We start from the raw sequence: 26956 nt of genomic DNA, 5'->3' as shown, positions 1-26956 counted from the left end.
TTAAGTTTTGTTTGAAATAAGGGAAAAAGTCCTACATGAATAGATGCCTGGATTAAATTTAGTATCAGATTTAATTTTTACAGTCAAGAACAATTAAATTGTCTGCTCGTATTTTCTGGATCATGAGAGCTATTCACACTGAAATGTCTAACATTTTGCTCGTTGTCAAAAAAAAAGCCTTCAAGTGCTGACATGAAGAATTGTGCTTCATTTCAAATTGTGCACATCACTGCAGTAACAGAAGCTCATCGCACATACGCGAGCAGACACCCTGGAAGGAAGATTCATCTCTTCTTCTAGTTGATTTGACACAAGCAGTAGAATCCAACCTAAATATCAATGAATGCCTGTTTTAATATTTCTCCAATCTTATTCACAGTTACAAAATCAGGATAATTTCCTTCTTCTATTAACTGCCATTTATTGAACCAAGCATTATTTCAAAGAAAAGAAGCACTAGTCATTGAACTGTAATCCCATTTTAGATACCACATTAAACTTAACAAAGGCATTTAAACACTTCTGATGATTGAAAAATTAAACATGCTTAAATTATCGTCTCATTCTACAGATAGCCAAAACTTAAATGTATCTTATCCAATGGTTTCTAAAAGACAGAGTGAAAATGTATTCTTCCTCAGCTCTTTCTTTGCTCCAAAAAGCTCAGTACAAAGCTAAAAATTAAAATGAATCCAAAAAAGGTGAATGAAATCTCTCTTCAGACTGACTCCATCAGTTCTAACGTCTTTACAGCCAAATGGAGTCAGACAGAGGCAGGGAGGCGACCTGCACACTAGCCACAGCCTCGACTTTCCCTCTGAGGAGGGTCTCAGAAGCAGTGAAAAATAAGACCATGGGCTGGAGCACAGATTTCTGTTATATGTTTAATATTTCAAACACGAAACGTTAAGATATATTCATTTAAAGCAACTCAAATTGTACGTCAGCATATTTTTTTTGCTTTGAAGCTAGTTTCTGGAAATCTTAAAATCAGATGAAATTTATGTGTCTTAGGTCAGCATTAAAAGGAAAAATAAGGGAAGGGGGAGGTCTCTGCTTTGATTTTCTCATGATTAGGAAGCAACGTGATACTCTACATACGAAATGAATTATATTTCCCATGTGGATTAACTTTCTCTGCATACTCAAATTTCTATGTGTTCCAGGAAGCTTTTAATTTTAATTTTCAAAGCAAAACTAAGACTCGGAGAGGTACAGCACAATTGTTTTCCTTCTTTTATCGCCAGAATTACACAAAAGTTTTAATCCAAGCTTCTTGAGGACAACCACGCTGCCTTTGCCACATGTGCGGGGCCCCTACAGGGCTCAGCACAAGATGGAATGGAGGGGGTGAAAGGCTCCGGCAGACCTGAGGGGACAACGGCCATGAAGACAATCAAGCCTCTCTGTCATCAGCAACGACATTTCCAGGATCTCCGAGGCTCAACTGCTACTGTCACATCACCTCCCAGAGCTGACGTCCTTACTGTAGGACATAAACAAAGGGCCTAGGCCTTTTCCACACCCCTCCCCACATGCAGCACTGGGCCTCAGAAATAAACAGTTGGCTAGAATTCACTGAATTCTGCTGAAAATTTCAAAAGAAAAGCCCAATAGAGATTTTTAAAACTTAATGAGATTTTAAGTAAGGGCAAAAATAGTATCACACATTCTTGTACATCAAATGCTTTCCAAAATTCACTTACCAAATATTGACTAACTACTCAATGGCAACTATTTTGTTTCAGTATGAAGAACTGAACCACAAACTGAATTTATAGGTTTTAATACTGTTTAAGACTTACTGATTCTTTTTATTCTTCACCGTGACTCTCTTACTTATAATTTCCTTGCTTGTGAAATGAAGGTAGCATATCACCTATTTTATAGTTATTAGAAGGATTAAATTAATATTAATATAAATGCTTTGGAAACTGTAAAGCCATGTTATTTTGCTTTCTTCCTCTAAAAGCATCTACAATCTTATTTTATTTATAACTGGTCCCAACAACTCTCCATACCAGTTCCAATAGAATTTGCTGCAACGATAGAAATGTTCTGTTATCTGCCTATTATTATAGCCACTTGCCATATGTGAGTATTCTGCACTTAAACTGTGGCTAGTGAGGATAAGAAACTGAATTTTTAATTTAAAAATTTAAATAGCCCCTGTGGTCAGTGGCTACCATATTGGACATCATAACTCTGTAGCTTCAGAAACACAATCTTTTCATTGCTAAAAACAAAAATTGCAAGAGAGAAAATTTTGTTCTCTCAGTCAGTTTTCATTCTTTTCAAAGTGGGACAGTCCTATAATAAAAATAAAAGACAACTCAGAGCAGCAAAACCCACTTGATACAGCTTATTTGGCGAATGGGGTCTTTAAAAATAAACTATCAAAACTTCACTTTAATGTACCTTATTTGGCAAGTGAGGTCTCCAAAATATCTAAATATTTTTACATTTAGAGATATACAGATCTTTATATATAGATCCAAAATACCTAAACATTTACCAAAGACTGGCACATCCGAGATGCTTCATGAATAACCATTGATGAAAGAAGAACAAATGGGAGACTGCCTTTTTGTGTACATCTCAGATGCCTAAATTAGAGGTTGACCTTGCCCTCCAACATCACCAGTGGACACCAGCTCTACTTCCTGAGTCACCTCTACTTGAAATGTGACACTTTTTTTAGGGACAGCAAATGTACAAGACAAGGACCCTTCCCTCTAGAAACTACAATCTACTTGGAGGAAAGAAACAAGAGAAAAGTTAACCAGTAGAAATTAACAGTCCAATACAACAGAACAACCACCATGGGGAGTTTATCACTAAAAGCCAGAGAACAAGTAAAGACATTTGGAGAGACGACTGTTAGCCAGAGTGTTCCAAGGTCACTCACACAGAGGAGGATTTGAATTAGGTCTTGGAGGAATGCAAAGATTTAAACGTCAAGTGCAAGGAGGCAGGGAACAGTGAGTAGAAACTACTTTGACTGAAGGGGAAGGTTCAGGAAGGCGAGTGAATAGGATTTGACTGTGAAGGGTAGGCAGCTAAGGAATTTGAAGCCGTCCTGCATGGTAAACAATGGGGAGTCACTGAAGGTTACAGGAGAGAGAGACCACCAAGGTTATAAACAAAGCATTGAACTATTCATTCACCCCAAGCAGGCCCCTGGTGCTGACTATAGTCAGGCATAGTGCTAGGTGAGAGAGTTACAATGATGGCTGAGACAAGTCCTAACCTGGGCAAAGCTCACAACACAGCCAGGAACAGAGTCAGGGAAACAACTCGAAAACAACGTGACATGTGTTTGTAGCAGAGTTTCGTGCAAAGCGCTAAGAAGCACAGGTGGGAGGGTTTAAATGTGGAGAGAAGGGCCAAGGAAGCCTTCACTAAGGAGGGGTCACCGAGTCAGACCCTGAAGAAAAAACCACGGGCTCACCAGGCAGAGAAGACATACGAGTTACCTACAAACAAGCCCTCAGGAAATATAGAACTTGTTGGGAAGCTCACATTTCTGTGAAATTAAAGGTCGCTGAGGTTATATCTTTCAAATATACAGAGAGGATCAAATCCTTAGAAGCACAGTGTTAAAGAAGAATGTTACTGTATGAGCTATATTTTAGGATTGATCATAGTCGTCAGTTGTCTTCTCAGCTATGATTTCAGAAGACTATGAATGCTAAAAGCATTGATAAAAATATTAGAATATAAGCAACACAGACCAACATATAGAACTAACTAAATGATCCAGTAGTATTTTAAACTATGAAAAGAAACATATTTGACATTCAAGGTAGAAAGAACGTTAATAAAAACAATCAAATGATCAATTGTGAAGACTTTATTTAGGCCAGATACAATTTCAACATTTTTCTCTGGCAGAAATTGTTTACAATAGTCATGCAAAAAGCAGGGGAAAAACGAGGGGGGGGGGTGGGGTGGGGGGAACAAGAGAACTGTGCTTAAGAAAATGTCTTCTCTTTTAGGAAAGTAAGAAGAGTCCTTGCTTTTAAAAGCATCAGGTCCACTTGGCTTCCACCTGCCAATTGGATCAATTCCAATCACATACGATGATACTGTCTTCATTTGCCACCCCCACTTTGCCTGTTAGCATGGCACAAAATAAACAATTTTTTGCAAGAATATTACCTACAGATGTTCACATCATATACAGCTGAAATTCTGAGCAAGCAATATTAACAATTACATTTTAAAATACAGTATTGTTACTGGAAATTAAATATACTTGCTGCCTAAGATAAAACAAAACATGAAAGAAACAAACCCTAAAGTCAAGCAACAAAGCAACTTCATGAATTCCACTTAAAATCAATGAAGGGGTTTTGCTAAAAACAAGGTAAACTCATAGCAGGTAATACCTGTAAAATACTCAGTAACAAAAGATGAAAGACTTGATTTTATAGACAAGTTTTGTAATTCACCAACAGTAGAAATCTAACTTTTAAATTACTGAGGTCTCATGTAATTCAGTGTATAATTACAGAAAGAAAGCTCTAAAAAATTATAATTTAACCCAGCAATTGCATTCTTGGGCATTTCCCCCAGAGAAATGTGTTATGGTAACACATTTGTGTTATGATAACTCATGTTATGATAACACAAAAACCTGTACACAAATACTTATTGCAGCTCTATTTCTAAGTTGCAATTATAAACTGAAAATAACCCAGATGTCCTTCGACAGGCGAATGATTAAACAAACTGTGGTATATCCCTATTATGGAATACTACTAAGCAGTAAAACAGAAGAGAATATTGATACTTGTAACAACCTGGATGAATCTCTAAAGAATTACCCTGAGTGAAAAAGAAAAAAACAAAAACAAAACTCCAAAGTTACATACTGTATGATTCCATTTATATAGTATTCTTAAAATGACAAAATTATAGAAATGGAGCACAATTAGTGGTTGCTAGGGATTAAGGAGGTGGTGAAGGCGGAAGAGAAGTGGAGGGTGTGACTGAAAAAGGGCAACATGAGGGACCCTTGTAGTGATGAGAATGTTCTGTATCTTGATTGTATCCACGTCAGTATCCTGGCTGTGAAGCTGTACTAAGTCCTGCAAGATATTACCACTGAGGGAAACTGGGTACAGGGTACACAGGGTCTCTGTGTTATTTCTTATAACTGCATGTGAATTCATAATCATCTCACAATTGAAAGGTTAATTTTTAAAAATTATAATTTGTTCAAATTTTGTCACAGTGATTACTTGAGGTTGGGGGAGGAACCACCAAAATGTTTAAAAGTATTTCTAACGACACTATTAAAACTAAACAAAGGTTTGCTGCACCCATTAGGTCAAAATAAGCTATGAAATTTCCTGTTTTATTACATTTAATGTTTATGTAATTTTATAGTACTAATTATAGTTGTATCATTTTAGTAACATTTTTCCTTTGAAAAACTTCATGTGCTTAAAATTACATCTACTTTTGACCTCAATTCATCAGTGAGTATACAAAAGGTATTACTAATTCACAAAAGGCGAGGACATGGAAAGTTCGCTCCATGTCATACTGCCGAAGCCAGGCCAAGCTGCTCGTGGTGCGCGATGGCTGCACATTAACAGCATGAGAAAGAGTCCTGTGTAAGACTTCATCTCGCCATAGTTATGATCCAAGCAATTAAAGTTAAAATGAACATGAATCAATCTACTTAAAATCTTCTAATGTTTTTCAGTAAGGAATTTGATGTAATAAGTTATTTATCTAGCAAGTTGTATTACAAAGGTAATTCTTTTACAAGGCACAATGCAGTTTTTCCAGTGAAACATACATGATAAGTAATTTTGAGGGTTTAAGACCAAAAAGTTTACAGAAGTAGTTTATAAAAGGAAAGAGGGCTGGTATTAGGCAGAGCGAAGTTTATCCAACAGTAATAGGTGAAGGCATTTCAAGATTGAAATTCAAAACTCATTCATTCATTTAAGGTATCCAGAAAGACTAGAGGTCAAGATTAAGTCATACAAAAAGACAAAATTCCTTTTGTTGACATCTAGGGACAGCTAATCTTCAACAAAGGTGCCAAGAACATACAATGGAGAAAAGATAGTCTCTTCAATAAATGGTGTTGGGAAAACTGGACAGCCACATGCAAAAGAATGAAGGTAAACCACTATCTCATGCCATACACAAAAATGAACTCAAAATGGATCAAAGACTTGAAAATAAGTCCTGAAACTATAACACTTCTGGAAGATAATATCGGTAGTACACTCTCTAACATCGAACTAAAAAGGATCTTTTCAAATACCATGTCCTCTCAGACAAGGGAAATAAAAGAAAAAATAAACAAGTGGGAATTCATCAGACTAAAGAGCTTCTGCAAGGCAAAAGAAACTAGAATCAAAACAAAGAGACAACCCACCAACTGGGAGAAAATATTTGCAAATCATATATCTGACAAGGGGTTAATCTCCATAACATATAAGGAACTCACACAAATGAACAATAAAAAAAGTAACAACCCGATCAAAAAATGGTCAGAGGAGATGAACAGACATTTTTCCAAAGAAGATATGCAGATGGCCAGTAAACACACGAAAAGAGGTTCGACATCACTAACCATCAGGGAAATGCAAGTCAAAACTACACTAAGATATCACCTTATGCCTGTTAAAATGGCTATAATCACTAAGACTAAAAAATAACAAATGTTGGAGAGGGTGTGGAGAGAAGGGAACCCTCATACACTGCTGATGGGAATGCAAACGGATGCAGCCACTGTGGAAAACAGTATGGAGATTCCTCAAAAAACTAGAAATAGAACTACCATATGACTCAGCTATCCCACTACTGGTTATGCACCCAATTTGAAATCAACAATCCAAAATAACATATGCATCCCTATGTTCACTGCAGCACTATTCACAATAGCCAAGATGTGGAAGCCATCCAAGTGCCCATCGACCAATGATTGGATAAAGAAGATGTGGTATACACACACACAAACACACACACACACACAGTGGAATACTACTCAGCCAGAAAAAAGACAAATTCATCCCATTTGCAATAACATGGAAGGACCTAGAGGGAATTACGCTAAGTGAAATAAGTCAGTCTGAGAAAGACAAACACCAGATGATTTCACTCATATGTGGAATACAAACAAATACATGGACAAAGAAAACAGATCAGTGGTGGTGGGGGGGGGGGGGTGGCACAGAGGGTGAAGGGAAGCACTCATGTGGTGACAGTCAAGAAACACTGTACAACTGAAATCTCACATTGATGTAAACTATTATGAATGCAATAAAAATAAAATAAGTAAATAAATAAAAGAATAAAATGATTTAAATATAAACAGGCCCGTCCTGCTGCCACTCCTCTGTCAGGAGATTTAAACGGGCCCATCTCTGATGAAGAAGAACCTTCTGGGAAGAGAGAGGCAGCCTGGCAGGGAGAGAAGCTCAAAGGGGAAAAAAAAAATTCCTTGTATTGAGCAGCTCAGGGAAGAAGGCCATGGGAACGTGGAACAGATATACTCCGGTTACATCTTAGGACGATGGATCTATGGATTTATGTTATTTCTAAGGAAACTGTATTCAGAGTTTCAAACAAGTGACCCACAAACAATATTTCGGAAAATTGACACCTGCCAATATACTGTCCAAAGATTTCAGACTGACACATATTTTTCTCCTACTGACAGTCTGAGTTAGACATTTAACAACTGAATTGTTTATCACAGGTCTCAAAAAAATAGCAGTTCTTGTAAAAGTCCAGTTGGGTATTCTGATTCCTTTTTCAGTGCTTTTTAAAAACTGACTGTTGCTTATTCAGTCATTGACAAATTGACGATAAGTGGAAAATTCCCACCAGTGCATAAGTCTGAGATTCAAGGTAAGATTCAATGAGACCATTTATTCTAGCAGAAGTCACAAGAGATCTTCAAAGCATTCTCCTGTTTATTCATAACAACGGAAGGGAATACTTTCAATAACAGATAATAAGTTTGGACTTATAAAGGCATATAAATTGCATGAAGAATAAAGAAAAGCACAAAACACAATAAAGCAAAGTACTGCTGTATGAAAATGGAAATAAGAACGTACTTAAGATGGCAAGTCTTCAGGCATAAATTATGGTTCTTCATAAATGATGCATTACCATTGAGACGAATTATTTTACATGGGCTATGTGGCAAAGTATTTCAGGAAATATACCCCAAATACTCAAGTTCATGTTAAAACCTTTTCCGAAATCACTGGCTTATCGTTGGTAAGGAGCATCTTTTCAGACGCAGGCCTTTTCCAAAGAAAGGCAATGACAGTGGTTAACGCAGCTGTCTATCTAGATTCTGGTAATGCAACAAGTAACACACAACTAAAAAGGTAGGTTTAGCTAAAACCTAGTTAATACAAGTCATTTTACAGCTCATCCTTAACACTTAGAGAACAATTTTGCATATTTATTTATATATCAAAGTTTTCTAGGACAACTCTTTCCAGTTTGTGTGTCTTATCTTTCCCAACTAGACTGTAAAATTAATCACAGATTCCTCAAAGATGGAGACTCTCAATATGAATCCAATATAGACTGTAAAACTCCCTGGGGGAAATAATTTTTTGGCCATGAGGCCTAGCACAGAGTCTGATACAGAGCAGGGGACTAATGAGCGTTGATTTATCAGAAGTAAAATGAATGACATATCTTTTAAAATAAGTATACAAAACAGAACACAACACTTCACACACAGTAGCAATCCAGCAAATATCTGAAGCTTAATTGCTTCTAGTCCCCTTGCTTGGACACCCAGTGGTACTCAGGAGTAAGAAGTTACTTCTAACTAGATCAGTCCTTGTTTCCCATTCACTCCAGGGTACAGATGTCAGAAAACACGATGCAATTCACTGCAAAGTGGTTATTACTGGTTTCCATTTTACACGAGTGTTTACACTTCTCATGAAGGCATGGAACCTGAAGAGCATGTTCAATTGTTTACTTTGATCACGACACTGAGAATTCATTTAATATTGCATATATTAGTAGTATAACTGATCCTCCTTTTTGAAAATAATGTACTTATTGCATTAGCAAAAGGAAACAGCCAATCTCTCTTTTTTTGGGGGGGAGGGGATGAGGAAGATTGGCCATGAGCTAACCTCTGTTGCCAATCTTCCTCTTATTGCTTGAAGAAGATTGTTGCTGAGCTAACATCTTTGCCAATCTTCCTCTATTTTTCTGTGGGATGCTGCCACAGCATGGCTTGATGAGCAGTGTGGAGGTCTGCACCAAGGATCCGGACCAACAAAGCACAGCGTACGAACTTAATCACTACACCACTGGGCTAGCTCTCCAATCTCAATATTTTTAAACCACTGTTTCTGGATGTATACATGCCTAAGTTCTACAGGGATTTTTTCTTTCTCTCTCTCTTTGTGAAAGAGAACAGCAACTAGGAGAAAGTCTCATCACTGGATTTTTTAATTGCTTTTTTTTGAGGAAGATTAGCCCTGAGCTAACATCTACCACCAATCCTCCTCTTTTTGCTGAGGAAGATTGGCCCCGAGCTAAGACCCGTGCCCATCTTCCTCTGCTTTATATCTGGGATGCCTGCCACAGCATGGCTTGATAAGCAGTGTGTAGGTCTACACCAGGGATCTGAACTGGCGAACCCTGGGCTGCTGAAGCAGAATGTGAGAACTTAACCACTACGCTACCACGCCAGCCCCTAATTGCCTTTTTTGTTTTTAAACACAAATCCAAGAGCACAAATCCAAATAAAATATCATCCTGTTGAAATCCATCACAATTTCTGAACATTAGTAGGTTGTCTATATGCAAAAATTAGAGTTAAAAGTATCTATATTCTATAATGATAGATGGATCAGTGAGTTTCTATGAACATAAAGTGACCAAGCACTATGTCTTTGCAGAGGAACAACTCTGTGTCAGTTATTTAATTTCTTTGAGGACAAATCAGACCTTTCAGGACAAATCAAACCAAAGCAAATGGTAAGGGGGTCTTTCTCATTTTAATAAGACTAGTCCCCTCTAACCACCACCTAAATTCTCCTTCTGTTTCTATCCAACTTCTGGAAAATTTAGTCTCAGTCAGGGGTTAAACCTTAAATGTGCAGCACAGACTGGCTATTAATAAATAAGTCCAAGAGGGTAGCCACTAACTCAGCTGTTACAGAGTCAAATGTTTGTCTGCCTGCAACACTTATACATTCAGGAGCTGAGCATTTCAGGCAGACAACTTCAATTTTCTTCTCTTATCCCCGAGGGTAAATTGTAATATAATTCTTGAGGAGAAGATGGTACATTCTTGCTGAGGAGAAAAATACAATGGAATGAGAATGCTTGATGTTCTAAGAGTCGGGAAATATAAGTACTAGAAGAACTCGAGAGAAACTAATCTAACTCCCTCATTTCACAGATGAGAAAAACTAGAGCCCAGAAGAGTTAAATGACTTGCTGAGACACACACCCACTTAGTAGCACAGCCAGGACTAGAACTAAAGCCTCTGGATACCTATTAAACCACTGTCAGTTGGTTTACATCAAGTATCTTCCAAACTTCTCTAGACTGTCTTGCTTTGACGGTTTCCTGCCAATTTCAAGTGTGATTAATTTCGCGCAGAAAAGGCAGCTTAAAGAGTTAATATACAAGCTGCATTTTAGTCCCTAAATGATTAACACTTTGTAACACTTTCATGCATTGACTAGCAGAGACATTGTATAAAATGACTACCACTTAGAATTACAAATGCAATCGTTGTATACATATTTAAAAGGCATGTTCTACATTTTGCAATTGTTTCCACTTCTGGCTCCTGTAATATAACATGATCAGTCTTCATCTTTTAAACCTAACAGTTTATTAAGGTGTATTTACCCAAACCTCCTACATGTGCTGGTTACTTGTGTTTACATGCTTCTAAGTACTGCTGACATAAAGAAGGTATAACTTCCCTATTTTAAACAGGCCCTTATTTGATTTATTTTGCTAGGTTCTCTTCCTTGCAGGCAATCTCCACAAACTATCAAACTGATAATTATTTTCCTTTAGTAGTTTCTTTCTTTCCTGAAATATCTTTTTTTTAAATTTTTGTTAAAGATTTTATTTTTTTCCTTTTTCTCCCCAAAGCCTCCTGGTACATAGTTGTATATTCTTTGTTGTGGGTCCTTCTAGTTGTGGCACGTGGGACGCCACCTCAGCATGGTTCAATGAGCAGTGCCATGTCTGCGCCCAGGATTCGAACCAATGAAACACTGGGCCGCCTGCAGTGGAGCGCGCGAACTTAACCACTCGGCCATGGGGCCAGCCCCCTGAAATATCTTTTTTAGATTCATAACCAGATTGACTAACATGACAGAAAGCAAATCAAATAATTTACCTGGCATATAGCAGATGCTACAGAAAGCATCATTAAGTACCACAGAGTAAAAGTAAAAATAATAACCTCACTGTATTAAGTGCTGGCTCTGAGTTAGACCCTGTTGTAAGTGCTTTACGTGCATTAACTCTTTTAGTCCTCACAACAATCATATGAGGTGGATGCTCTTATTACTCTGCTTTACAGATGAGCAAAATGAGATCCAGAGGGATTATATAACTTACCAAGTTACACACCTAGCAAACAGAAGTGCCAGAATTGAACTGCTGGTCTGACTGCTAACCACGGTACCTCACTGCCTTAATAAACTTCTCACAGGCTTCAATCAGTGTGAAGGTGAAATCCCAAGGGCTTTCCCTGGCCTGAACCACCATGGTTAATCTCAGACTAGGTGCAGGGAGACAGGAAGACCTCGAAAACGTTGTATGCTTTAATCCCTTCCCCTCACTTCCCAAAATGATACTGTTCTAAAAAAGAAAAAACTATTTAAGATGAACATGAAGGAGATTCAAAAGTCTCAAAAGAGATCCCCAACTTCCTTGTTGCCATGATTTGGGGTAGGAAGGGGTACAGGACTGATTATATACACAAATGCTTAAGAAATCCTATTTTCTTAAAAAAATAAGAAAGACACTGAGGACTCTGGGAATCTTGAGCTGAAATGTATCTTAGATCAAGGCAATCCAAATCCTGCATTTTTAAAAGGAGGAAGCTATAATGAAATGTTAGGTGGTTTGTCGAGGTCCCAGATTTTCGAGGCATGGTTCCTAATTTCTAGCTTAGGGTGCTTTTCACCTCCCTCTGTCTGCAATTTAAGAGAGTGCTTATAGTGGACCAGAATGTCAGACGCCACCTATCCAGTGTTTCAAAAGTCTATCTGGGGGCCAGCCCCATGGCCGAGTGGTTAAGCTCACAAGCTCCGCTTTGGCAGCCCAGGGTTTCGCTGCTTTGGATCCTAGGCGTGGATATGGTACCGCTCATCAGCCCATGTTGAGGCGGTGTCCCACATGCTACAACTAGAAGGACCCACAACTAAAATATACAACTATATACTGGGGAGATCTGGGGAGACAAAGCAGGTAAAAAAAAAAAAAAAAAAAAGATTGGCAGCAGTTGTTAGCTCAGGTGCCAATCTTAAAAAAAAAAAAAAAAAAGTCTATCTGTAAGTGGGTTGTGTCAATGAAAAACTGTATTCCAAGTACCAGGCCAGGCCCCCAAAGCCTGCAGGGTACCCTGAGATCCCCACTTCACCTATACATTTTACCTAACTTTCATATATAACACCATTTTTATGACAAAAACCTACATCCGCTCTAAATTCAACCTGGAACACCAGGCACCAACTTCCATATTCCACGTACAGTTGTCCCTCGGTATCCATGGAGGATTGATTCCAGGAACCCCCGCGGATACCAAAATCTGCAGATGCTCAAGTCCTTTCTATAAAACGGCATAGTACAATGAATACAGTCGGCGCTCCGTAACCACAGTTTCCCATCCTGGGTTGGTTGCATCCGCAGATGCGAAACCCTCGGATATGAGTGCTGACTGTAAGGGGCCCCTGAAAAGGGGCTTTCTCTGCCTCTCCAGACAGATGCATTGGTGATGTGTGTGTGGGGGGCGGGGGAGGGAATCTAGATTCAGGAAGAGCAGGATAAACATCCTTGGATATTTGCAACTCACAAAATTTATATTTAATACAGATAGTAACTGTAGAAGTCAAACATGCTTTGGCTGTTGGAGAAAGAGGATCACGGGTTCCCCTGGCCCTCTCTCTCCCTAACTTTCAATTGTGAGTTCTGGACTTTGCCAGGGCTATATGATATAATATCTGCCTATAGGGATTGGCATCTACCCAATCAGCAGGCATTATTCAGTTCATAAAAAATGCTTCTTCAAAACGACATGACTTAAAATAATTCCAACACTTCCATATTTTAAAATGCATATTTTATAGTATTAAAAACTTACAATCCAATCTCTAACATTTTTATCATGTGCAATGAATCACTATATGAGTCATAATAAACTACATTATCAAGACTATGAATAATAAAATGACCAGCAATGTAGCCAACACTTATTGGTATATCAAATACAAGGAAATCTAAATTACAAAAAGAAAAGACAACTTAGACGAATGACAAATGGGATACTCCAGCATTCTAGGTTTAATTGAAGAGCACCATCATGTAATATCCCCAATTTAGTTTGCTAACACAGCCTCCAAAAGATTAAGACAATTCCATTGAATTATGAAGGTGAGAATGTGAGCGAGATTTGCATGTTGCACAACTTCTCAACTGAAACCAGCGAGCACAAGAATTATTGCTCTTTGTGACTTAGGGCCTGGTCCCCTTACCCTAAAAAAAGGCTGTTATTTCTTACAGTTGGACATCACAATGACCTGCTGACTGCTATCATCACTTCCTGGCAGTATACGAAGCCTTACATCCAGGTATGCTTCCAGTTCCACTCCTTCTCTCTCTGTTTGCAGCTATTTGTAGTCACAGTTTGGGTGTGAAATAGTTACTTAGTTTTCCAAACATATCCAGTCCACTGGTGCTATGTTTCAGATTCCTCTTCCCCCTTCAGTGCAGGAAAGGCTCTACAAAACCATTTAACACATTGAAGAAGTAATTATCTCCCAGTACACCGAAGGCGTGAAGGCAACTTCCCAAAGTGACATACAGTTCCACGGGTGTTTATGCCCTAGAATAACCTCGACTTTATCTTCCAATTAAGAATGAAAGTATGATGTCCATTTTAGAACTAAGCAAATTAGGGGCATACTTCTTGATTGAAATAGAAAAAAATATTAGACTACAGAGCATTCTCAAAATATCTTAATAATTCAAAGCAGTAAGGTGAGGGGCTGGACTTATCAAATAATTGGCATCGTCAAGGGTATGAAAATTCTCTATTTAAATCGATCCCTGGTCAACAGCAAGGAAATCATTTAGTTTTAAAATTGGCAATAATTGGATTTTTAAAAATTAAGTGAATTTAAAAGTTTTGAATTAAATTTACTTTCCCAATTTGTATAGCTTGGAAAAGAAAGAAAACTGCAATTCTGACTTAATAGAGACTTAATCCAAATACTGAAGGTCATGAAATTGCTAAAGTTTTTATTAAACTGAGTTTGGTAGCAGTTTCTTTAAATTCAAATTATATTACAGCTATTCACAGAATTAGGTTTGCTTTATTCAGCTTGTAAATGCAGCAATAACATATTTTTTTTTTTCTGGATGAATGCCAGCTGCTCCTACTTTCTGCTTACCTTCTCTTATGCTTTCCATCATTACCTGGCTCCCTACCTCCCTCCAAAAAGAGTATGGATAAGAATTAAGATAACTGGACAAGTGAGCTCCCCAATTTAGTATCTTCAGTATGACATACAAGACATGAAATGCAGTACCTTCTTATATAATAGTGGGGGTTGGGAGGGAATGTACTTTGATCACAGCAGTTTATGTTATCTTCAATTCTGAACAATCACCAGTTTACAACTTCCTCTCTTCAAATATCTATAACAAACAATATATTTCTAACTGAAAGCCTACCTTTACTTGAAGCAGGTAAAACTAATTGCACAGTCAATCATGTAAATACATTATCTATATACTTGAAAGGGCTATTTCAATTTCTAATGTAGCAGAGAAACTAAATGTGATTTTCCAATGTTCACATCAAATCAAATAAGCACGTGTTAAATTCTGCTGTAATATGATATTGTTACATAATAAGTTTCCTGTTGGCATCTACAAACACCTCCCAATACCCTACACAGTGTTATGAACTCTAAGTTAGAGTTAAATCTCTAAATTAGAAGGTCCACTGATTGTGGACATACCTGAAAAATAATGTAGCATCCAAAAGACACAAGCTTTCCCAATGCAAAGTAGGTTTTTCCCCATTTTTACTTTCCGTTGGGTCCTTAACTATGCCTCTCATCTTATACTTTTCAATGCCCTTGATCCACACAAAGTAGGTGTTGGAAAGACAGCTGAACAATCAACTTATTATCTTCCTGAATCTGATACAAAATAACCAAGGGTGGAGAGGCTTATAGTAAACTCAACCTCCAAAGCATACTGTGTCAAATAAAAGCACACACAGTATGCTTTTCAACATCGAGAAACACTTCTTTTGGACATCAGTTATTTTCATATTGCCATTTTCCATAACTGCTTCACAGGCACCAGAAATGAAGATACTTCTATAGCAATATTCTGCATTCAAAAAGAGAAGCTGTCTTCTACCTTCCCTTTTAAAATAAAAGAATCTAAGCCCAATTCTAGAGAAGCACCTTCTGTCAAAAATTTGCTTTTCTGAATTAAAGAAAATAAAATTTACCCCCAAATGTATACTAATCATTACTGATTTTACACATAATTACTATTCTTTGAAAGTTGTAGGACTGTGTTTATTTTTCAGCCAAATTGAGTAACAAAAAGAGAAAGAACTGCGACCTCAACTAATGAATTACATCTTGAAATATACATGATTGTGTCGTCCCCGTGTTACTTTCAATGGTAACTGACACGCCCCGAATTTAACTGTACCAGACAGTTCTATCTGTCCCATCGCTGATCACACACTGCTTCTCTGTTTCTATTCATTATGTATTATAAGAGGTCTAAACACAGCCCAGTATGACAAGAAAAAATTACAATTCTTATGACAGTAAAGTGATGCATTCAAGATCTCTCTTGTAGTACATCCCTGTCCATGAGCATTAACAGACATTTTTTAATAAAGCTAAAATACGTCGGCTGCAAGATCATTACTCTAAGAACCTTCAGCACCCTTTCCTGCAGGTTTTCAGAAAATCCTCGTAAAAAAAAGCAGCATTCAAACCTTGCAAACCAAACTTGCCAAGAACCTTGTGCAATGATCAATAACCTTGGCTACACCGCCATTGGCCCTAAATTCGCGGTCCTGGAGACCAATGCAGCAAAAACCCAAACGAAGGGCTAGCTGAAACCCAACAGAACTGCCGCGCTTCCCCTTCGCCGCCCTCTCTGCCGCATGGAGAGAGGCAAGGGGAGGAGAGGATTGGAGCGAGGCTCACCAGCTCCGAAGATGCTCCGGTGACCTCCGGCTGCGCGGCTAGAGCTGGGCCGGGAAGGCGCTACTGCAGCCGCGGCTGGCCGTGTGGACTATGCCCCTGGTGCATTCCTCGCATTCCTGCACAATCTGTCGCCAGCCGAGGAGCCCGCGGCGCGCGTCCCCCCGGACACACACACCTGCCTACTGCTGTGCCCCGAGCGGCCACGGCCGCCGCGGCGCCTCCACTGCCCGCGCTGTTTGTCGCACTCAGCCAACACGCAGCCAAATCTCGGCCCCGCCGCTCACCCCCTCGCTTCCCGGGTAGGGGGAAAAGGGGAGAGGGTCGGGCAGCCCCGGCGGCCAGCAGGGACACCCGATCTGCCAAGGAGGTGCCGCAGCTCCGCTTCAACTCCCGGCAGGGAGAGGAGGAAGCGGCGGCGCAGGAGAACAGCCGGGGAAGCTCCGGGCTGGGGAAACGGGAGGGGTGGAGCGTGAGGATACGCGGCGAGCAGAGAGGGGCGCACTGGACAGAGGAGGGTGGGCAGGACTGGCAGGAGCGCGGGACTCAGGGGACAAACGCAAGACGGTGCAGGCAGCAGGGGCGTGGGAGGAAGGGGAGGGGGCCAGGATGCAGGATCTGGGGCTGGAGGGACGGACAGACGGCCCGGAGGGCTGGGGAAGGCGGGTGCCCCGGGGTGCTAGGGGCGCGGGGCGGCGAGCCAGGCGGGCAGGAGCGGGGAAGCCTCTGGGCTGGCGTCCAGGAGGGCTCGACCGTGCCGCTCAAGTTCGGGGCTGGGGGCTCTGTATCCGAAAAGGCCAAGGTGGGGAAGGGTCGTGAGCGGCGTGAGGGGGAGACTCGGGGAGAGTAATCGCCGGGAAAAGCAAATGGAGGGTGAAACTTGTGCGCCTGCCGGGGGGAGGGGAACAGGCAGGCGAGTGCGGGCAGGAACACGAGGCGGGGCAGGAAAGCCGAGGCGGCCGCGAGGCGGTGGGGACGGAGTAACGCGAGGGAGGCGCCCGTCCCCCCGGCGCCCCTCGCAGGCAGGTCCCGGCTCGAGCGGGAGGGCCGGGGGTCTCGTGAGCAGGAGTCTCCGCGCCCGCCCGCGAGCCCGCACACTTACTTTCCAGGTTAGGCAGCGGCCGTCGTCGCTCCGGGGATCAGGGACATGGGCTCCGAGGGGTCGCCGCTGCGACACCCGAAAAAATTAAAAAAGTGCCGCGGCCGAGCGGCTGCCCGCCCCTCCCTCCCCCACCCGCCCCCTCCCCCGAAGCGGCTCTCCCACCACCCCCGGCGGCGGCGGTGGCCAACTTGCCCCGCTACCCCGTGCCCATGGTGCCGCCTCCGCGGCTGGCGTCGACACGGACTCAGCCCCGGAGCCCCCTCTACTGCCCAGAGGCCGCCGCCACCCGCCCAGCCGCCAGCCCGCCTGCCCAGCCAGCCCCGGGCTCCCGGGAACGTCAGCACGCCGCCGTCTCCGGACTTGCTCTCCGCCAACCCCATTGGTCCAAAGGAGAAGGCTGGCCCTCCCCATTGGCCCGGCCCTCATATTGAACGGGCCAATGGGAACTGCTGTTTCAGGTCGCCATAGAGACCGATGCTGTTAAGAGCGAAAGGGCCTGGCCAAGGTGGGGAGTGCCGATGAAGATGTCTCTGGCTTTGGGCGCGGGAGCGGGTGGGAGAAAGATGTACAGGGGGGTTCCCGGGCGCTGGCTCTGAAATCGGGGGCAGCTTTTGCTTTTGCTGCCTGTCAACTCCAGCTGTGCATGGTAGGGTTTGTACCTGGCGTCAAAGGCAGGAACAGCTGAGCCCTTGTACGAATCCCTGAAGGTGAGAGCTTAGGAGTGGGCGTTTCACTTTTCCTGCGTCTGGGGAGCCCCTGAGGCTATGCCCTTTGACCTTTGACATGTGTGCAGCTTCTGCTTCTCCAGGTGAGTTTGCACCCGTCCCTTAAATCTCCGCTTCTTCCTGACACCACCGATCCGCCTAAATTCCACTTGTTTTTCCCAAACACTCCCCCTTACCTGGGGCGGATCTTAGCTCAAAATTGTGGGTCTTTAAACTTACAGCCTTGCCTAACGAGATTCAAAGAGAATTTCCTTTGGATGATATTTAGGTAAGGAAATGGGCTGAGATGTTGTATAGTGGATGTCATCGGGTCAACACATAAGAAAATGTGCTCTCTGCTCCCCAAAGCAAACCTCTAATCTCTTCGCTAAGGAGACTAAACACCCATCTGTGCATTCTGCACTGTGAGCTTGACAGGTCGCTTGCTCTTTCCTCTAAGAGGTTGCAGGGTGGGGAAAGACACAGGTGACAGAGTCAATCCTTCATGCCTTCTAATGATTTCACAAGAGAGTAAAGGAAATAGATTACAGTTGATGGATTTTGTTTTCTGGGTATTTTCCAGTTTATCTCTAAATTTGATAAAGAAATGATCTGAGGCATGGAATCAGTACACACAAACGTCTTGAGCTTTAACAACGAGTCCTCTGCCTTCATTTAAAGTTACTTTGTGCTACTGGGTCAGTACTAATTTTTTTTTTTTTTTTTTTTTGTAAATGACTTTCATATTTAGATACTGGCTATTAAAGTAGGACTTCATGATTATATTAGATTTTAAGCATTATATTGCTCTATCATATAGCCACTGATATTTTTAGGTTCCTTCTTTTGATGACTTAGCTATTTTTATACTAATCTCTTTAGTAAGAAGACTGTGTTTATGTTACTGTCCCTCAAGTTGGAGGGACCATATTGTGTGAAAACGCTGAAAGGATTTTGGAAATTACAAATATTTTTTGAGGGAAACAGATTACTGTGTGTGCAAGCTACAAATGTCTACTGTCTTGAATTTTAAGTTGGATAATATGCTTTGCTATTGGTTTTTATCTTACTGTAATTGAAGATTAAAAATAGATAAGAATTATTACTATGATTCCTTGATTGGAAAAATATGTCTTACAATTTGTAGTAAAGTTTGAACTTAGTTGACAGTCCTATGCAAGGTTGGACTGTAGAACAAACAGCCAAACATGTGAGTGTTCCCCCTAAATATTTCAAGAATTGGGAGGGAATCACCAGGGACCGAGGGGTGCTGTATCATGCTTTGCCATCATGGAAATTAGCTCCTCATGCTCTCAATTTCTGGCTTTTTTGTGTTGGCATATCAGAGAATAGAAAAAGTAAAATGCAAATTTTTATAAATAAGACTCATTTTTAATGTACTAACAAAATGCCAATAATTTGGTTTTTAAAAATTTTAATAATAAATGAATGGAAGATGTGTCTAAAAAGTAAGAAAAAAATTGATATTTCTTTTTTTCTTGCCTTAGACTAACATGGAAAGAAGAAAATAAGAACTAATTGATTTTTCACTTCTATAATCTTTTCTCTTTGTATTTTTCTCAGATCACGTTTGACAAGTATTTTGATATTGTGTATTTCCCGTTTGTCATGATTAAAATGTTACTAAAATTCACGATGAATAATGTCCCCTAAAATGTTGTCATTCAACATTTTTTTTCATAATTCTTTCACTCAGTTGAAAGGTTTCTTTTGAACCTGCTCCCTCACTATCAAGCATTGCTGGATGAGGTTAAGAAATCACTTTGTTCCACTAAAAGTTTATGCTATCCAGACTTGGCTGGATCTTCACTGATTCTCTAAATTCCTTTCCTCATCAGAAGGGTGATTATTCAGGACTCTTATCCAGGGCTGTTATCCAGGGCACTTCTCCCAAACCTGTCCTATTTCTGCTCTCCTTAAGCCCCCACTATACTTGGACTTCTTCCAGTTCTGCACATGAGTTTGCCTCATACTTGACTGAGGTATCCACCATGAGGTTCCTCAACTTAACTTTCCTAAACCTCAGTCTCGATTTTTACACTTCATCACTTCCTTTACTCCTGGCTGAGAAGGGGTGTCTATTATTCTCTTCTGAGCTCCTACTCCATTTGTGCTCCTAAACATTGGCCATCCTTCTTTCTCCATGATTTTACTCCATTGATTACAATTTCTCTCTTAGATCATGTGTTACAGCCTTTCCTCCGAATTTTTTTTCCTGTGCCTTACAAACATCCTTTTGTAAAACTACCTTCCTTTTATCCTACTTCCATCTCCAGCTGTTGACCTTCCCTTTCATCAAGAAATAGTCTGAAGGGAATTTCTTGAGTCTTCTATTTTTTCACCCTCAATGTTCTGGACCTTGAATACAACTAAAATGACTTTTTTTGAAGAAGAAGAGGAAGATTAGCCCTGAGCTAACATCTGCTGGAAGTCCTCCTCTTTTTGCTGAGGAAGACTGGCCCTGAGCTAACATCCGTGCCCATCTTCCTCTACTACTTTATATGTGGGACTCCTACCACAGCATGGCTCACCAAGCGACACCATGTCCACACCCGGGATCCGAACCGGTGAACCCCGGGGCCGCCGGAGCAGAACGGGTGCACTTAACTGCTGTGCCACTGGACAGGCCCCTGAGATGATTTTTAAGATTGTGCTGTCTCCGCAAAACCCTATCTCATTTTGCCAGTAAAGTTCTCTCCCACAAAAGTGCCCTTTACTTGCAAATTGCAATGCTTCAATTCCAGATTTCTGGTGAAGGGTAGAAACTGTTGTCTCTTACCCTGAGGGGCCATAGAAATGCAAATGACCTACTTGAGAAGAGGAAGCATTAACCTGCTAGCTACACCACCTGGGTGGGTCTAACTACTGGGACATAGAGGAGGGTAGAGGGGTCTTCGCTCAGGCTGACTGTGGGGCCTAGGGCAAGTTGGAAAACTTAGAAAGATTAGAAAGAAGAAAGAGATTTGGTGAGCTCCACCCTCAAGAACAAAAGTGGAAATCCGAGGAACCTTTTCAATCACCATCCCAGAAAGAAGTCAGCCTAAACCTTTCATGGTTATGAAAAATTTGCAACTTTCCAATGTTTGTTATTTTCGTATTAGCCCATAATGATTAGTAGTAAAGTCCTGAAAAAGAATTGCAGAGGCAGCAAGGAAAAGGGGGAAGCAGAAATACTGCCTCTCTTCATTCTTGGATGTCTACAGAGAAGGTGGGAGCAGTGAAGATAAGAACTCCAAAAAGTGCACTGATAACTGATAGTTGTTTTTTTTGTTATTGTTTTTAAAAATAATGTTAAAACGGAGGCAGATGGCAAATGAAGGAAAGAGCCGTGGAATAAACTGGTCCTGAGAAGGGATACCAGAGTTTAATAATAGTTCTGCTCAGGATTTCAGAATTGGCTGTGCCCCACCTCCAGCCCATTCTCTGAATATGTGAATCCTCCCCTGCCCTTAGGGGCCCAGCCCAAGTAGTTGCTTGTAGGGACTTTTCCGAAGATTTCCTGACCTTACCCGCCTCTGCAGAGGGTGATTGCTGCCTTACTATATTATTGCACTTAACACTCTCTGCCTCATGGTATAGTTATTTGCGTGTGAGACCTTCTTTCCTGGAGGATAGGCTATGTGTGGTGGTCATGACTCTATCCTCTGTAGTGCCTTAGACTACTGAAGTGCTTCCCACACTAAGAAAAGCTGACATTCCTTAATCTTTTTTTTTTTTTAGTCCTTGGAAGAATTTAACTTCCAACAATGAAAAACTGGAATCAGTAACATTGGGAGGTAGTTAGAAAAAGATGACACTAGAGGTTCAGTGTGGAAAAGTGAGGTAATGTGTGGCAGAGTGGAGTAGAGGTTGTTGCCATGTAGACTAGGAGAGAAAGGCCTCAGATCTTATCTCTACCAGGACCTATCTGCCCCTCTATGAGGGTGGGGGCCTGTGTGAGAAGGACTAGCTGCATGGCTTTGCCATGAAGTTTTCATATTTAGAGGTAAGGGTATTAAATTCCACGTATGGGGGAAAGCAGTCGAAACTCAGCTTTGTCAAGCAGGTTAAAAAAGGGTTACATACATTTTTTCCATTTGAAGCATCCAGGTTGTTCTGTCTTTTGGAACACAGTGGAATCATGAGGATTTAACAACTTTATAAAATCAGAAAAGTATCCAACATCTGGTAAGTGTAATAGGCATGTTTCTGAGTACCTGTATCTAGAGCCCTTGTGGTAGGCAGCCCTGCGTGCCTCGTGATCTTGCATCTGGGCATGGTATCAGCCCCAGTGGGGAACCCGATTCAAATATAGCCAGTCCATTGGCTGATCATTGACCCATAACCTGTAACAGTACCAATCAGATTTTTCTCCTGGGAATTTGGAATTGCGAGAACAAGTGAGCCAGAGAGAGCAACTGCCTTGGTCCTGATGTTTTCTGGGTTTCTAATCTCCCATGAAGCCAGAATAAAATTCACTTTTTGTTTTTTCTTGAGATTTATGTTTCTTGTAATCACTTTTAACCCATTCTTTTCCTGGTTTTCCTTTAGTGAGTCTCTGTTCCTTACAATCAAAAGATTTCACTAAAATATTACGCAAATGTTTTACAACAAAACGAAACATCCATAATGACCATCTTATTGAACTATGAAGAGCAACGTTCTAAAAATTTCTAACAGGCAAAGAGTAGAAAATGAACGATCTGTCTAGTTCCAAATATTGCCAACCTAAGTTGAGTAAAAGAGCTTTATTTAGTGTGGTGTCTATTCTTTCCCACTCCCCAACCTCAAAGCCTTTTATTGCTCAGTTCTCCCCCTTTGAAACTGGGACCAAGAGAAGATCCTTGAGAAGATGAGCATTATGATTACTTTTCTAGGGTAGAATCATGTTGCCACACCATTGGTATAAGAAGAAAATATCAGATTTTATATTTATTTTATACATTTATACTAATTTTTTAGGAACCAAGCTAAAAAAATAAAAATAAGATAGGAAAATTTATCAGAGATATCTCCTAGTAGCCCCAGAACTCAGGGGAAACAGATTATGAAGTTTAAGTTCCAGCAATTAAAAAACCTTTCAGGAGGAAAACGAGACTCCATCCAAAATTGCTACAATATTTATCCAATCTATCTGGTTTTCAACAAAAAATTATGAAACATACAAAAACAGAAAAGAGTGACTCAAATTCAGCAAAATATGTAGGCAGTAGATACACTGAGTGGGCCCACTTGTTGGATTTAATAGACAACTAACCCAAAGCAGCTATTATAAATATGTTGAAAAACTTAAAGAAAAAATGACACAAAAAATGGGGGTTCTCAAGAGAGAAATAGAAACTGTGAAAAAGAACCAAATGGAAAATCTAGACCAGCAGAAACTATCCAAGCTGGCGAACAGAAAGAAAAAAAGAGTATAGAAAAATGAACAGAGCCTCAGAAATTTGTGGGACAGCTGGGAGTACAAGAAGGAAGGCAGGGATAGAAGGGTATATAAAAAATATTTGAAGAAGCGATGGCCTAAAACTTCCCAAGTTTTATAAAAATTTTAATCTACAGATCCATGAAACACAGTAAACCCTGAGTAGAATGAACATGAGGAGAAACAGAGCTAGATACATCATAGATTGCTGAAAGACAAACATGAGAAAGTTTTGAAGCAACAGAAGAATAACAACTCATCATGTACAAGGGAACCACAATAAAATTCACAGCTGACTTCTCATCAGAAACAAAGGAAGCAAGAGGGAAGTGGAAGGACATATTCAAAGTCCTGAAAGAAAAAGCTTGTTGATCAAGAATTCTGTATCTAACAAAACTGTCAAAAATGAAGGTGACAGTCCTCATAAATACACCTCTGTTGGAAGTGTGCTAATTACCGACAGAAACTGTATCATTGCCAGCTTTGAGTGGAAGCTCAAAGCAAAAGAAGTCTGTCAGACAGATGCAGGGCTCCTGGCAAGTCAACAATCTCCATTTGTAAAGCAGCTCTTGACTCACTCCCAACCCTGGGACATCAAGTCATCACCACACTAAAATGCTTTTTGAGATACTAGATTTGAAGTTCTCCTAAAACAAACTCTTGGGAAATATGACCTCATTATTTTCCTAACTCCAAAGCTCTCTGTCTGCTTCATAAAGGTGGCAATAAGCTGACTAGAGCAGTAGAGGAGAGAAGATAAATCACAGACAAGAGCTCTCCCCACATCATATCCTCTGACCATGGCACCTGGCCCTTTCCATCTCTGGGCCCCTGTTTCCTTTATACACCAGGTCAGCTAACTGTCACCACAGGGCTTCCACACAGCTGATTACAGCTTCTGTGCATCTCTGGGGCTGGACTGAGGGAGCAAGTCAACAGCACCTGCTAGTACATCATCTTGTCAGAAGCCAGAAATCAAGAGCTGCCATATTTTTCTGTAGTTTAATAGATTTTTAAAATTAGAAAAGAAAAAAACAATGAAAATAGATGCAGAAAACTCAACTGACAAGATCCAACACCCATTCGCGATAAAAATGCTCAACAAATTTGCAATAGAAGGGAACTTCCTTAATATGATAAACTGCATCTATTAAAAACCTACAGCTAACATGACATTTGTGGTAAAAGACTGAATGCTTTCCCCCTAAGATTGAAAATAAAATGAGCTTCCACTCTCAGCCCTTTTATTCAGCGTTATACTGGAGTTTTTAGACATTGTAATAAGGAAAGAAAAATAAATTAAATACATATATATTGGAAAGGAAAAATTAAAGCTGTCTTTATTCACAGATGACATGATCCTATACATAGAAAATTCCAAGGAGTATACAAAAAAAAGTACTACTAGAAGTAATAAATGAATTTAGCAAGGTCACAAGATACAAGACCAATATATAAAAATCAGTTGTAATTTTATATGCTAGGAACTAGCAACTTGACAACGAATTTGAGGAAAAACTTCCATTCATAATAACATGAAAAAGAATATGATACTTAGGAGTAAATTTTAGAAAAGAAGTATAAGGCCTCTGATCAATAGATTCAATATGATTCTTATCAAAATCCTAGCAGGCACGTTTTATAGAATTGACAAGCCAGTCTTAATATGGACATACATAGGAACAAGAATACCCAAAACAACAAAAGTAGGAGGAATTGCAATAGGCAATTTCAAAACTTACTATAAAGTCACAGCACTAGAATATAGTATTAGCATAATAATAGCCATTTACATCAGTGAAATAGAATAGAAGGTACAGAAATAAGTCTTTGCATTTATGGTCAATTGCTTTTCAACAAAGATGCCAAGGTAGTTCAATAGGGAAAAGGGTGTTTGTTCAAGAAATGCTACTGGGATAATTGGACATTCATATGCAAAATAATGAACTTATAGTCTTACCTCGCACCATACAAAATGATTAACTCAATAAGCATCATAGACCTAAGAACTAAAAGTATAAGGGTTCTATAAGAATTGTTAATTCTGTAAGAACTAAAATTATAGGACCTCTGGAAAAAAACATAGTACAAAATCTCTGTGACTTTGCTTTAGGCAAAGACTCATATTAGATATGACACCACATCATGATCCATAAAAGAAGAAATTGATAAATTGGACTTAATAAAAAATAAAAGTTTTGTCCTTCAAAAGACATCAGTAAGAAGATAAAAAGAGAAGCCACAGACTGGGAAACAATGTTTGCTAATCATAATCTGATAAAGGACTTATGTCTAGAATATACTTCTAAACGTCAAAAAAAAAAAAAAAGAGGGGCAGCAACTCAACTAAAAAATGTGCAAGATATTGGAATAGACATTTCACCAAATGGTTGATAATCACTTGAAAGGATACTCAACATGATTAATCATTAGGAAATGCACAGGAAAACCACAATACAATACCAGTACAGAACCACTAGAATGAGTATAAGGAAAAGATTGATAACACCAAGTGATGACAAGGACATGGAAAAACTGGAACTTTCATAAATTGCTTACTGGTATACCCAATTTGGAAAACCACTTGACAGTTTTTTAAAAATATAAGTATAAACTTACCACATGACCCAGCAATTCTACTTCTAGAAATCTACTCAAGAGGAATAAAAACATATGTCCACACAAAGACTTTTACATGAGTAATAGCAATATTATTCATAATAGGAAGAAACTGGAAATAATCCCAAATGTCCATCAACTAATGATTAGATAAAATGTGGCACAATGGAAGATTATTCAACAATAAAAATACTGAACGATTGATACATGCTACAACAGAAGCCTCCAGTATACTATGCTAAGAGGAAAAAAGCCAGCCACAGAAGGCCACTTGTTGTATGACGCCGTTTTTACGACACCTCCAAAAATCAAAAAGTAGAGAGACAGAAAGCCGATCACTAATTACCTTGAGCTGGGATGAGAAGATTGAATGCAAGTAGTTATGATTATGATAGAACTTTTTCAGGTGATGGAAATGTTCTAGAGCTGATTGGTGGTGATGGTTGCACAATTATACATTTTATTGAAAATAATTGCATTGTACACTTAATAATGGATGTATTTTATGGAATGTAAATGAGATCTCAGTACAGCTGTTACAAATAAAAACTAAAAAAAATGACATAAGCACATCATCTTAAAACTCTCATATATGAACACTTAGTAAATCTGAAAACAATTTTCTGACATGATTGAAAATCTTCCAATGGTATT

The 26956-nt window shown here is 39.9% G+C and overlaps 2 protein-coding genes across 63 annotated transcripts in view; one reads left to right on the top strand and one right to left on the bottom strand.

The window, feature by feature from the left end:
- The window catches only part of PKP4 (plakophilin 4), a 228283-nt gene extending 210409 nt beyond the window's left edge, over positions 1–17874 (bottom strand). For 13 of the 49 annotated variants that reach the window (XM_070579834.1, XM_070579853.1, XM_070579861.1 and 10 more), the window contains exon 1: positions 17558–17860. The gene's annotated coding sequence lies outside the window, so the exon portion shown is untranslated. Of the gene's footprint in view, positions 1–16458; positions 17341–17557 lie in introns of those variants that run through there. The other 36 variants (XM_070579835.1, XM_070579838.1, XM_070579841.1 and 33 more) reach the window with 24 other exon arrangements.
- An 18-nt stretch (positions 17875–17892) lies between these two features.
- The window catches only part of CCDC148 (coiled-coil domain containing 148), a 232524-nt gene continuing 223460 nt past the window's right edge, over positions 17893–26956 (top strand). For 9 of the 14 annotated variants that reach the window (XM_070579895.1, XM_070579893.1, XM_070579894.1 and 6 more), the window contains exon 1: positions 17893–18365. Coding sequence is in view for 2 of the 14 variants with exons in the window: in XM_070579883.1 (XP_070435984.1) it covers positions 18341–18365 (25 nt within the window). In the remaining 12 variants the exon portion in view is untranslated. The remainder of the gene's footprint in view (positions 18366–26956) is intronic. The other 5 variants (XM_070579891.1, XM_070579887.1, XM_070579886.1 and 2 more) reach the window with 3 other exon arrangements.

Source organism: Equus przewalskii, chromosome 17 (genome assembly GCF_037783145.1).
Source record: "Equus przewalskii isolate Varuska chromosome 17, EquPr2, whole genome shotgun sequence".
Lineage (NCBI taxonomy): Eukaryota > Metazoa > Chordata > Mammalia > Perissodactyla > Equidae > Equus > Equus przewalskii.
This window is presented reverse-complemented; position numbering and strand designations above follow the sequence as displayed.